A 10,589-nucleotide genomic window follows, 5' to 3' on the forward strand; every position below is an offset into this window, starting at 1 on the left:
TGAATAGAAAAAATATTTATAAATCTTAAAAGAGTTCATCCAATTTCAAAAAGATGTTCATTAAAATTCAAAAAAGTTCATCGATATTCAAAAAAGGCATCAATCTTAAAATATCGCTGAAATTTAAAATATGTTCATCAATATTTAAATAAGTTCATACAATTTAGAAAAAAAATCGTTAAACAACGCTTAGATTGGCCGACCTATTTATGAATGCCACAGCCGCCGGTTAACAAAAATGCATGTCAACTAACATGTGTGGCGTCAAATCAGAAATGCCCTCCCGTTGCTTCCTTCCCTGATACTTGTAGCTCGTAGCAGTGAGGGGGGCACCTTCAGCCTAGCTCATATTTTTTTTCGAGAGTACGCCAATGGCGTACCATATTTTTATAGAAGGCAGAATGAATATTTACAAGACGCTAGCGTAGAATGTGAACATTCGAGCCAGCCAACTCCATACAAACAGACTAAGGCTACTGTCTCACAAAACGTTGAAGACCTCCTACTCCTATCCCTGCAGTCCTAAGATCCTGCACCTCCTTCCCGATTTGGCCCAACAGTTGCGTAGGGTTCATGATTTGCCACGGCCTGTTAAACACCCGGGCATTTCTCTGCTTCCACAATGCCCAGGTCGTGATAATTACCAGTGTATCAAAACCACGCCGCTCGGCGCGCCTGAAGTGGCCCCTCGCCCAAAGCCACCATTCCGTCAATGTATCTTGAGGCTCCGGAGTCCTGATTTGGATGTTGAGCTCTTGGAGACCTAAGTACCACACCTCTCTTGCGTATACACATTGGATCAGAATGTGCTCGACATTGTCTTGGTCCTGGAGGCAAATAAAACAAGGAGAGGGGTGATCTTGCAATCCATGTGTGGCGCGGCGATCCGAGGTCCTTAAACGTCGCTGCGCGGCCAACCAAGCAAAGATTTTGCACCTAAGTGGTGCCCAGCTCCTCCAAATACACTTCGCAAAGGGGACCCTCTGCAAGCCAGTGCACAGCCTTTGGTAGATAGATCTCGCCGTGTACACTCCTGATTTGTCGCAGGGCCACGAGAAGGCGTCCCGCGTCTGCACGTCTCTCTGCACAGATCCTATCGCGTGCACCAGATGCATAAGTTGGAGTTGGGCCGTGAAGGAGACGTTGCCATGTATGTCCTGGAGCCATATATTGTTAGTCAGAGCCTCCAGAACCGTCCTCTGATTGCGCGTGCGAGTATCTACGCTGCTATGAATCAGTGATGCGATGTCAAAGATCGCAAACCCATGAATCCATCTATCCCTCCAGAACAGCACACGGCTTCCAACGCCCACCTTGATCAGCACCAGGCTGTCGAACACCTGCCTTGCCGACTGATCATCGGACATGGTAATACCTTGCCACGGTCTACCTGGGTCTGTTCTACGGAGCCATTCCCAGCGAACTCGCAGCGCCAAAGCATGCAATTGCAAGTTCTTCATGCCCAGACCACCGAACTGGGTTGGTCGACAGATGGAGTTCCAAGCGACCTGACAGTGCCCTCCGCCAACCTTTTCTCTTCCTTTCCAGAAGAAAGCTCTCAACCAGCAATTGATCTCTTCAAGAACCCAGATCGGCGCTTCCATCACCATTAAGTGGTGGACGGGCCTAGCTGCCGCAACAGACTTCACCAGCACTAGCCTGCCGGCCCGCTGAATTAGCCCTCTCTGCCACGCGGGCACGAAGCGCTTGGCTTGGTCCAGAAGGGGTTGCCATTGCGCCCTGGTGAGTTGCCGGATCGCCAACTGCAGTCCAAGATATCTACAGGGGAACTCACCCGCCTGGCATTGCAGCACGTCCGCCACCCTTAGTTGATCTTACTCATCCCCTCTGATGAGAATGGCGGAGGATTTGGCGTAGTTGACCTTGAGGTCGGACGCCTCACCGAAGATGTGTAGAGCTTTTCGAACGAAACTCATGTCCTACGCCGACGGCCTGATGAACAGGGCAACGTCATCGGCATAAATCGACAGAGGTTGCATAGCCGTGACTCCCGTGAGCGCACTGATAATGCCATTCGATTCTGCTTTGTTGATGATGCTGGTTAACACGTCCATCGCGATCACGAATAACATGGGTGAGATGGGATCTCCCTGCCTTAAGCCCTTGGCATGCACAAAACTCCTTCCGGGGACTCCGTTCACCACAACCTTGGTGCTCGCCGAGTTGAGTAGCGCAGCCACCCAACCAATCCACTTGTTGCCGAATCCTTTTGCGCGGAGGACGTCAAAGAGGAACGACCACGCCAATGAATCGAAGGCGCGCGAAATATCCAGTTTGAGGAATACTCCGGGATCACGACGGGCATGAATTTTCCTAGCAACTTGGCGCACTAGCAGGAAGTTATCGTGCAAGCTCCTGCCAAGAATGAAGGCGGACTGATTGGCCGCAACAATATCCTTCATCCTCTTCCTGGCTCTGATCGCGAGCATCTTGGCGAATAGTTTGGCAATGCTATGGGGCAGACTGATGGGGCGGAAGTCTCCAACCTCTTAAGCGTCCGGTTTCTTCGGGATGAGAATGATGTGGGCACGATTGAGCTTGCTGAATCCTCTGCTATCCCCAACGAACAACTTGAGCAACACGGCCATGGTATCCTGCTTGATGATTGGCCAAGCACGGTGGTAGAAGGCCCCAATAAATCCATCCGGTCCCAGCGCACGATCCGTGGGTAGCTCTTTTATGGTGCTCCAGACTTCTTTCTCCGTGAACATCTGCTCAAGATCTTGAAGATCAGCGGCAGGAATCCCAAGGAAATCAAGGTTCAGGCCAGATTCCCTCGCTTGGGCACGTCCAAGAAGCCCTTCGTAAGCTTCAGTGAAGATCTCCTCCTTCCGATCCTGGTCAGTGTATATGACGCCATTGTGCCTGACATGAGCGATGAAATTCTTCGATCTCCGTCCGTTTGCCACAGCTTGGAAGAGCTTGGTGTTCGCATCCCCCTCCTTGATCCATCAGATCCTGGATCTCTGTCTGTCTATAGTTCACTCTAGAGATGCGAGGCCTAGCAGCGCATGCTTGAGGGTGCGTCTGAGCCATAACTCTCTAGGGGAAAGCAATCTGGTTTCCTGAACTCTATCCAGCCTCGCGATTACCCAGTTAGCCACCGCCATCTGAATCTTCATGTTTCCTGTTTTGCGCTGGCCCCAGGCCTGAAGAGTCATAGCAGTGTTCCTGAGGAGGGCATCTAACCGCTTAAATGGGTCCACAATCCCCTCGTCACAGATCCAGGCCTCCCTGACGGCCTCCTCAAATCCATCCAGCTTTGTCCAATAAAGCTCAAAACGGAAACGCTTCTTGGAACAGAAAGGCACACTCGTGGAAAGGTGAAGGGGCGCGTGATCCGAGATGTTGGTCGAAAGGGCCTGGAGCAGGCAGTCCGGGAAACTAAGTTCCCAATCGACAGAAACCAGCACTCTATCGATCTTCGTCATGGTCGGTGAATCTCGCTCGTTAGACCAAGCAAAATTCCTACCGTGCATGTAAAGCTCTTTGAGCTCGTGAGCATCAACAAAACCTCTGAACCGCTGCATCATCCTCCTACTGAGATTGGCATTACTTTTCTCGGAAGCACGGAGAATCATGTTAAAGTCGCCAAGTACCATCCATGGCCCCTGGCAAGCTAGCCTCCTGGCCCGAAGCTCCTCAAGAAATGCAGTTTTAAGCTCATCTCCTTGCGGCCCGTAAACCGCAGTGATCCACCAATTGGTACCGTCCTTGCTATGAACCATGCCACTAAGGGAGTTGGTGTCGTGCACTAGTGCATCCATATCCATCAACGATCTATCCCAAGCAAGTAAAATCCCGCCACGAGTCTCAGACGCAGGTAAGCAATCGAAACCGTCGAAGGACGGACCTAAACATTGGAGAACCACAAATTGATCCACTACATCTAATTTAGTTTCCTGGAGACACACCAAATTCATCTTAGTTGTCTGCACAAACTCCCTAACCGCCGCCCTCTTCGCAGGACAATTCAGCCCGCGCACGTTCCAACATAGTACTTGCGGGTTTATATCCATAAAGAAAGAAGCTTCAGACTCCGGAATCCGCCAAGCACTCAAAGCGCAAGCACCTTCGAGGCCGAGCCCTTCTCCAGTACATCCATGGGCGGCACCTCTTTCCCGAAGAGTGCCGCGATGACCCGGACATGCTGATCCCGAAGAGGCGAGTCGAAGATGTTCTGCAGCTCGGTAACCACCGTGTCGTCCACGTCCAAGTCATCCGGGACGAGCCTCAACGCTTTCATGAGAACATTCTCCGCCTGGCTGACCTTGTTACTCTTATGCTCCAAAAGCTTCTTGCTGCCATGGGTGCATCGACGAGGGGGTGAAAGGTTCAGCCTCCGCCCGAAGGTTGGAAGCTTGGAATTCCTTAAGAAGGGGTGGGGTCAATTTCTTCATAAGACTAGAGCAAAATCATTTTAATTTAGCGTAGGCAGCTGATTCCTGGGCGGACATGCCATCGAGACAGTCGCAATGCCAGCCCAAGTACATATATGGGCTACCGAAATGTTCCTGACAGTCTGATTGTGCGCTGTCCCACCGTCGGTTTCCAACAAATAAGAAAAAGTCGACCGTTGGAGAACCGTCGAAAAATTCCCCCTACAGAGCAAATCGCCCCGCCGCCGGCCCTCCTTCCGTCTCCTCCTCAGTTCCTTCTCCTCCACAACGGCACAACCACAAAGAACGGCTCGCCGTCGTCGAGATCAAGAACCGGGAGTGGAGAGAACAACGGGCGACAAGAATTTCAGAGTCCTCAGGGAACGCGGCGATGGCGTCGAGTAGGCAAGCCGCCGCCGCCGCCAGCGATGCTCTTGCTCAAGAACACAAGGGCGGTGAGTCTCGCCGGCTTCCCCTTTCTTGGATTGTTTATCTTCTCACTGGTGGTGGCTAGGAGGGTGGAGGAGAAGTAGCGGGCGAGGCCTTGTGTGTTGGTGCGGGTTCATCGGATTCTTGGAGTTTGTGGGTTTTCTTGGCGCAGCAAAGGTTTGGGTTTGGAGGTCTGTTGATCAAGTTATTGTTGTCGATTTTTCTTCTCGTAGAATTGATTGTCTGGTGTCTGAATCTATCGGCGCCTGGTTCTGCCAATGTACGGATATAGTACGGATTATCGTTCCTTTTTCGCCACAAAGGGTGGATCTTTGCACAGCTCGATGGACGATGGGCATCTGCTTGTTTGGGGAGGGGTTCTTCCTGTCGGATTTGGTCCCTTCAAACCCTGGGATTTCAGCGAAGGCACACCTAGATGTGAAGTGTTTAGTTGTCTCGTTGGCCCAATTCTTGAATTATGGACATGGTTTTTCTTGATATATGGAAGATTTCTTTGTTTGGTTGCCGCAACAAGCTCTAGATATCCTGCATTGTTTTTGCGATTTTCTCTTTGATGTATGTCGTTCGGGCTCTATTAAGGATTCCTGTCCCCTTCTTTTGTGATAAAGATGGTGCCTTGCGAGATCTCAATTGTGTTTCTTGTTGCTCCTTAGTTTGGATTCTTGTTCTTAGCTGTAGGCCGCTTGAATCCCCCTCCATGTGGGTTCTTCGTGTCCAAGATTTGTTGTGATTCTTGTTCTTATTGTTGTACATTACCTAATTTCAGTACATTCCTCCTGACCCAATTTTTGTGTTCCTCCCCTGAAACTCCATCTTGAGCAGATGCCAGGCTTGTCAGGAGAGCAAAGGCCGCAGCTGGTGAGCAACAAGCCGCGAGATCCCGTCCAGCCCTTATCGATCTCAGTAATCGGATGAGTGGCCGAGCTGCTCTAGTTGTTCCAAATCGTCACAAGACAGTACCTGTTGCAGCGGTTGACAATTGTAGGAAAGCAATAAAAAAACAGGAGAACAACAGAGTGAAGCACGAAGTGATTGTGATAAGCTCGGATTCCGAGAATGAAAAGAAAAATCCAGGCAAGAGAGCCAGCTCCTGGAGGGCGCCGCCGCTTACCGCAATTCTAACCAAATGCAGCAGAGTATGAATGTGATATGATATTGTGTGCTGACATCTAAGCCTTGGTGTCTTCATCCAAAGAATCGCTATCTGAATTCTTGTTCTGGATACAGGAATCTGACGGGGTGATCTCCAGCACGAAGAAGGTCTCGGCGACATACAACATCGATAAGGCTGATGCTCACAATGAGCTCGCAGTGGTAGAGTACGTTGAAGACATTTACAGGTTCTACAAGAGCACTGAGGTGAGCTCTTCATGTGAAGTAACTGCAGAGTTAGGAAGTTGTTGTATCTGGTAACAGTTGACTTGTGTTATGTCATCTTGTGTATTTAAAGTTATTACTTTGTTGCATCCAGGGAAGCTCCCGACCTCTCTGCACCTACATGAGCTCACAGACTGATATCAATGAGAGGATGCGAGCTATTCTGATTGACTGGCTCATCGAAGTCCACCATAGGCTTATGCTTATGCCAGAGACCTTGTATCTCACGGTCTACATCATTGATCAGTACTTATCTATGGAGTATGTGCTGAGAAAGGAGCTCCAGCTCGTTGGCGTAAGCGCCATGCTGATATCATGCAAGTATGAAGAAATATGGGCTCCACTCGTAGGTTTTCTTACTTCTCCTGCTAGTTTACACTAGTGATGATGATGATCCTGCTGTTTGATTTGTGCAAATAGTGCTGCTAGTTCTGTTTCTTTGGGTAATTCAACTATGGTTACATCATCAACTGATGTATGTCAGATCAAGCTTGACCAGATTTGCTGATGAAATCTGATTATTTAGTACATCAAACATGAATTTACCATTACTATTTAGTACATCAAACATGAATTTACCTTTACACGCTTTGCTTTACAGGTTAAGGAGCTTTTGGGCCTATCATACAATGCATTTAGTAGGGAGCAGGTCCTAAGTACAGAGAAGTCCATTCTAAACAAGCTCCAGTGGAACTTAACAGTTCCGACGGTGTATATGTTCCTCCTTCGATATGCGAAAGCTGCGATGGGTGACAAGGAGGTAAGCCACACACCATTTTCCGTCGTACAAATTTGTGTTAACGCTTTGATGCAAGAGATTATTTGCTGTGTGCTTAATGCAATGCAATGCAGCTGGAGAACATGGCATTCTTTTATGCTGAGCTCGCACTGGTCGAGTACTCGATGCTCGTGTACTCGCCATCCGTGACTGCAGCAGCGGCTGTGTACACTGCCCGGTGCACCCTGAACATGAGTCCGATATGGAGCGATATCCTGGAGCACCACACCGGCTTAGGCGAGTCGCAGTTGATGTATGTCTTTCTTCTTCCTGACTTGGCCTTGCTTTTCCGAAATCTGGTTATTTATTTACATCACAATCACATCAGACCTGAACCGCACTTGAAATTAGGATGATCACCTGCTACTTGTCACCAGAAAATTCATTTATGTATGCACTTGGACTGAATGTGATCTATGTTGTTGTGATGGACGTATGTTTGGAATTGAAGGGAGTGCGCAAAGCGACTGGCATGCCTGCACTCGACGGCAGCGGGGAGCAGCAAGCAGAAGGTGGTCTACAACAAGTACGCGGATCCCAAGCTTGGGGCAGTGTCGCTCTACTCACCGTCCAAGAGACAAATCATCTGAGCGCTCGTTTGCTCCTACCATCTCTTCCACGTTACCATTTGATGGATATGTGTGTATAGCCATAGCCACATACTATGTTTATATTGGGAGACAATGAAACTTTTGCTCTGTCTGCGCTGTGCCGCCGGATATACTACTGGAGTAGGTATTTTAGTTCCCTCCGTCAAGATAAAATGAGATGTCCGGTACACTGCCTCTTTTATTCGTAAGAAAAGAGGGTGAAAAACTTTGGAATCTCGTTCCAGCTGATTTTATTCATCCATTTGGTGTGAATGAATGACACGTGAAAATTGGAGAAACTTTTTCCTGTTTGAGTTTTGAAAGAAAAAAACAAAGAAATTGTGCAGACCACCAAAACCTCTTTTTTTCATTCCTACGCACAAAGAACAAGGCAAAGAACATAAGTTGTGATACAAAATTCTAATATCACATGGGAAATTCGTTTTGGCTCTAGGGTCCAAATGCACCTGAAATCTGTACCGTCCTTTGTTCTAGGGATATGTGCTCTTTTCTGTATTTACCAACGTATTCAAGATGGTGTCCTCAATTTGGAACAGTAGGTGACCCCACCCTGAACATCATTTAATTGTCTCTCAGACGTTTACCAAACGATGGTCCAGACGGAGCGTCAAGATCGTGTGCAGTTTATCTGTTCGATCACAAGGCTAACCCAACATGCTTGACGCTGGAGGTGTACGCTCCCAACAACCCAAGACGCTCCTGTGCATTCCATATTTGTTCGATTGACATGAGTACGTGTTGGAGTGCCTGCTTGATACCGTCAGAAAGCAGAAGAAAGACATACCTTGAAGATGTTTCCAACCAGAAAAAACATATCGTCACGCCATTGGAAAACGGCAGATGTTTGAACTCTGTTTGTCAATAGCACCACCAACACACCGAGGAGTGTTCCATGTTTACAGTCAGGCCATGGCTCCATGTTTACACATTAAATCATGCTTTTGCGTCTCCCATGACTCGAGAGCCTGCTGCATTTGATCATGCAAATTAACTACATCGGTCGCAAGTCGCAACTACCCACCTGGTATTTTAATTCCCGTGAAATAATTTACTTACAAGCAATCAAATTGATCACAGTTTCTGTTTTTATTTTCAGGCATCTCAGCATGTCTGTATTCTGCTCAGAGAACACAGCGTGCGACCGCTCTTTCACATCAACACAGCCCGCCAAAAATATCCAGCTCCTGTACCACGCTTCAGGTGTACTCTCACGTCCTGTCCTGCTGGACATCTGCTCACCCCAAACCCTTCGTTAGGCTTTAGTTGACCAGCACCTCACGTCGCTACATCTTGGTTCCGTGCAGCCCACACCATGTTCCATGCACATATGTTACTCTCAATGTATTCCAGTTTTCCACCCAACGTTATAGTCCATAAAAACCCAGTCGCATAGATCCCAACACGCAGTTGTACGTATAGGATATAGGGAGCATTTGCGCCCTAGAGCTGAAAGTCCCCTCCTCTTTGCAAGCGTCTTGCTGACTAAATAGGCAATTTTTCGACTAATTTAATCCATAAGTAGATGACTAGCATGACATTGAAAGAATTAACGACATACTGATCTAAACAAGCACGTACTACGTAAGCAGTAGACAAATCTACACATGATGCTAGTACTGCTAATACAGAAATAATCAGGAGAGGGATAAACACGTTATACCCTCCAGTAGGCCATGCAGAAGCCACCGCGACGGTGGCGGCAGCAGCAGCGTCCTTCTTGTCGGCCTCGGTCTTCTCGGCGATAGCACGTTCGGCGTCGGTGGACATGGTGATGACAGAGACGACGCAGACGTAGAGGAAGTAGTGGATCCAAGGCGAGCAGTCGCGTAGTCGCTTCCCAAAAACCTATTCGCCTCTCTCCTGTACAGGAACCGGAGAGACGGGGTTTCGGAGGCCTGCTAAGCGCGTAGGTATGAGCTCGGCTCGGCTCATTCCAGCGACCCGCGTCGTGGCGAGGCGGGCGGCGGAGGAGGAGTGCGCGAGGGCCTCTTCTCTTCTCACTCTCCAATAGCATGTAGAAGAGAGACCCTTATAAATGGGTCCAATTTCTTCTCCACTAGCGGGGTGGGACTAAACTTCCCACCACTACCTCTTCATACGACCACCTACATGGGCCCTTGGAGATTTCTGAAATTCTCTTATGGGCCTAAAGCCCACTACTAATTTCAACAACCCCCACCAGATCTCAAGGGCACATCGTGCTCCCTCGTTCCAATCACTGTTTTAATATACCAGCATTTCAGTGGAGACCTGTTAAGGTTGAGCTTCACCTAGAACAAGCAGCTACACCCCTTTATAACTGAACAATGGACTATGCCTTGAATTGTCAGTTTGGCGTAAAGAAGCTTCACCACAAGTCTTACTAATACTAGGTTACCGAAGGCTGACCCCTCGGTGGAGCATATTAGTCACACTCCTATTCATGAGTTCACTAGAGATCACCCCAATCTCATAGACTGTGACCAACAGTCAGGCTCATATAGGTGTGTTCCTCCAAAGATCGCTCTGTAGGACAGCATCTTGCTTACATATAAGCTTTAGAACACATTAAGACAGTAGTCATCCTACCATACAATACCCGAGAGCATTGCATCTCCAACAGAGTGGGTTAGTAAAGTTACTCTCCTCAGTTCACTACTGGCTTGTTTTCCCAGGTCCTACTTCACGGGATCTCCGATCATATAGGTTGGGTTACTGCCATGGCAACTCATGTGGGTCTCATACCCATCTCCCTCGATGCACTATCTATCACAACACGTGATAGCCCTTTAGTAAAGGGATCTGCCAGATTCTTATCCGTTTGGATGTAATCCAACTATATCACTCCGGAGTTTCTCAAACGTCTGACAGACTTCAATCTCATTCTTATATGTTTGTTGGACTTCATATTGTCCTTTGAACTCTTCACTTTGACAATAACTGTCTGATTATCGCAGTTCATAAGGATAGCCGGAATCGGCTTCTTAACCACAG

At 48.3% G+C, this 10,589-nt stretch overlaps 1 protein-coding gene across 1 annotated transcript; it reads left to right on the forward strand.

The window, feature by feature from the left end:
• Positions 1-4,568: 4,568 nt before the first annotated feature.
• Positions 4,569-7,894, forward strand: LOC123439828 (cyclin-B1-3-like). Its single transcript, XM_045116484.1, has 7 exons — positions 4,569-4,855; positions 5,673-5,986; positions 6,078-6,209; positions 6,322-6,573; positions 6,829-6,987; positions 7,080-7,258; positions 7,457-7,894. Exons 1-7 carry the CDS (start codon positions 4,792-4,794, stop codon positions 7,593-7,595), a joined length of 1,239 nt encoding a protein of 412 aa, XP_044972419.1. The 5' UTR covers positions 4,569-4,791; the 3' UTR covers positions 7,596-7,894.
• Positions 7,895-10,589: the final 2,695 nt, after the last annotated feature.

This window comes from Hordeum vulgare, chromosome 3H, assembly GCF_904849725.1.
Source record: "Hordeum vulgare subsp. vulgare chromosome 3H, MorexV3_pseudomolecules_assembly, whole genome shotgun sequence".
In the NCBI taxonomy this organism is placed as follows: Eukaryota; Viridiplantae; Streptophyta; class Magnoliopsida; order Poales; family Poaceae; genus Hordeum; species Hordeum vulgare.

What these genes read in the sequence shown, in the direction of transcription:
- LOC123439828 (XM_045116484.1), top strand. Translation starts at nt 4,792, where the DNA reads ATGGCGTCGAGTAGGCAAGCCGCCGCCGCCGCCAGCGATGCTCTTGCT. An exon ending in GGTTCTACAAGAGCACTGAG is followed by an intron (nt 6,210 to 6,321) that starts GTGAGCTCTTCA and finishes TGTTGCATCCAG; the next exon opens with GGAAGCTCCCGACCTCTCTG. An exon ending in CTGCGATGGGTGACAAGGAG is followed by an intron (nt 6,988 to 7,079) that starts GTAAGCCACACA and finishes AATGCAATGCAG; the next exon opens with CTGGAGAACATGGCATTCTT.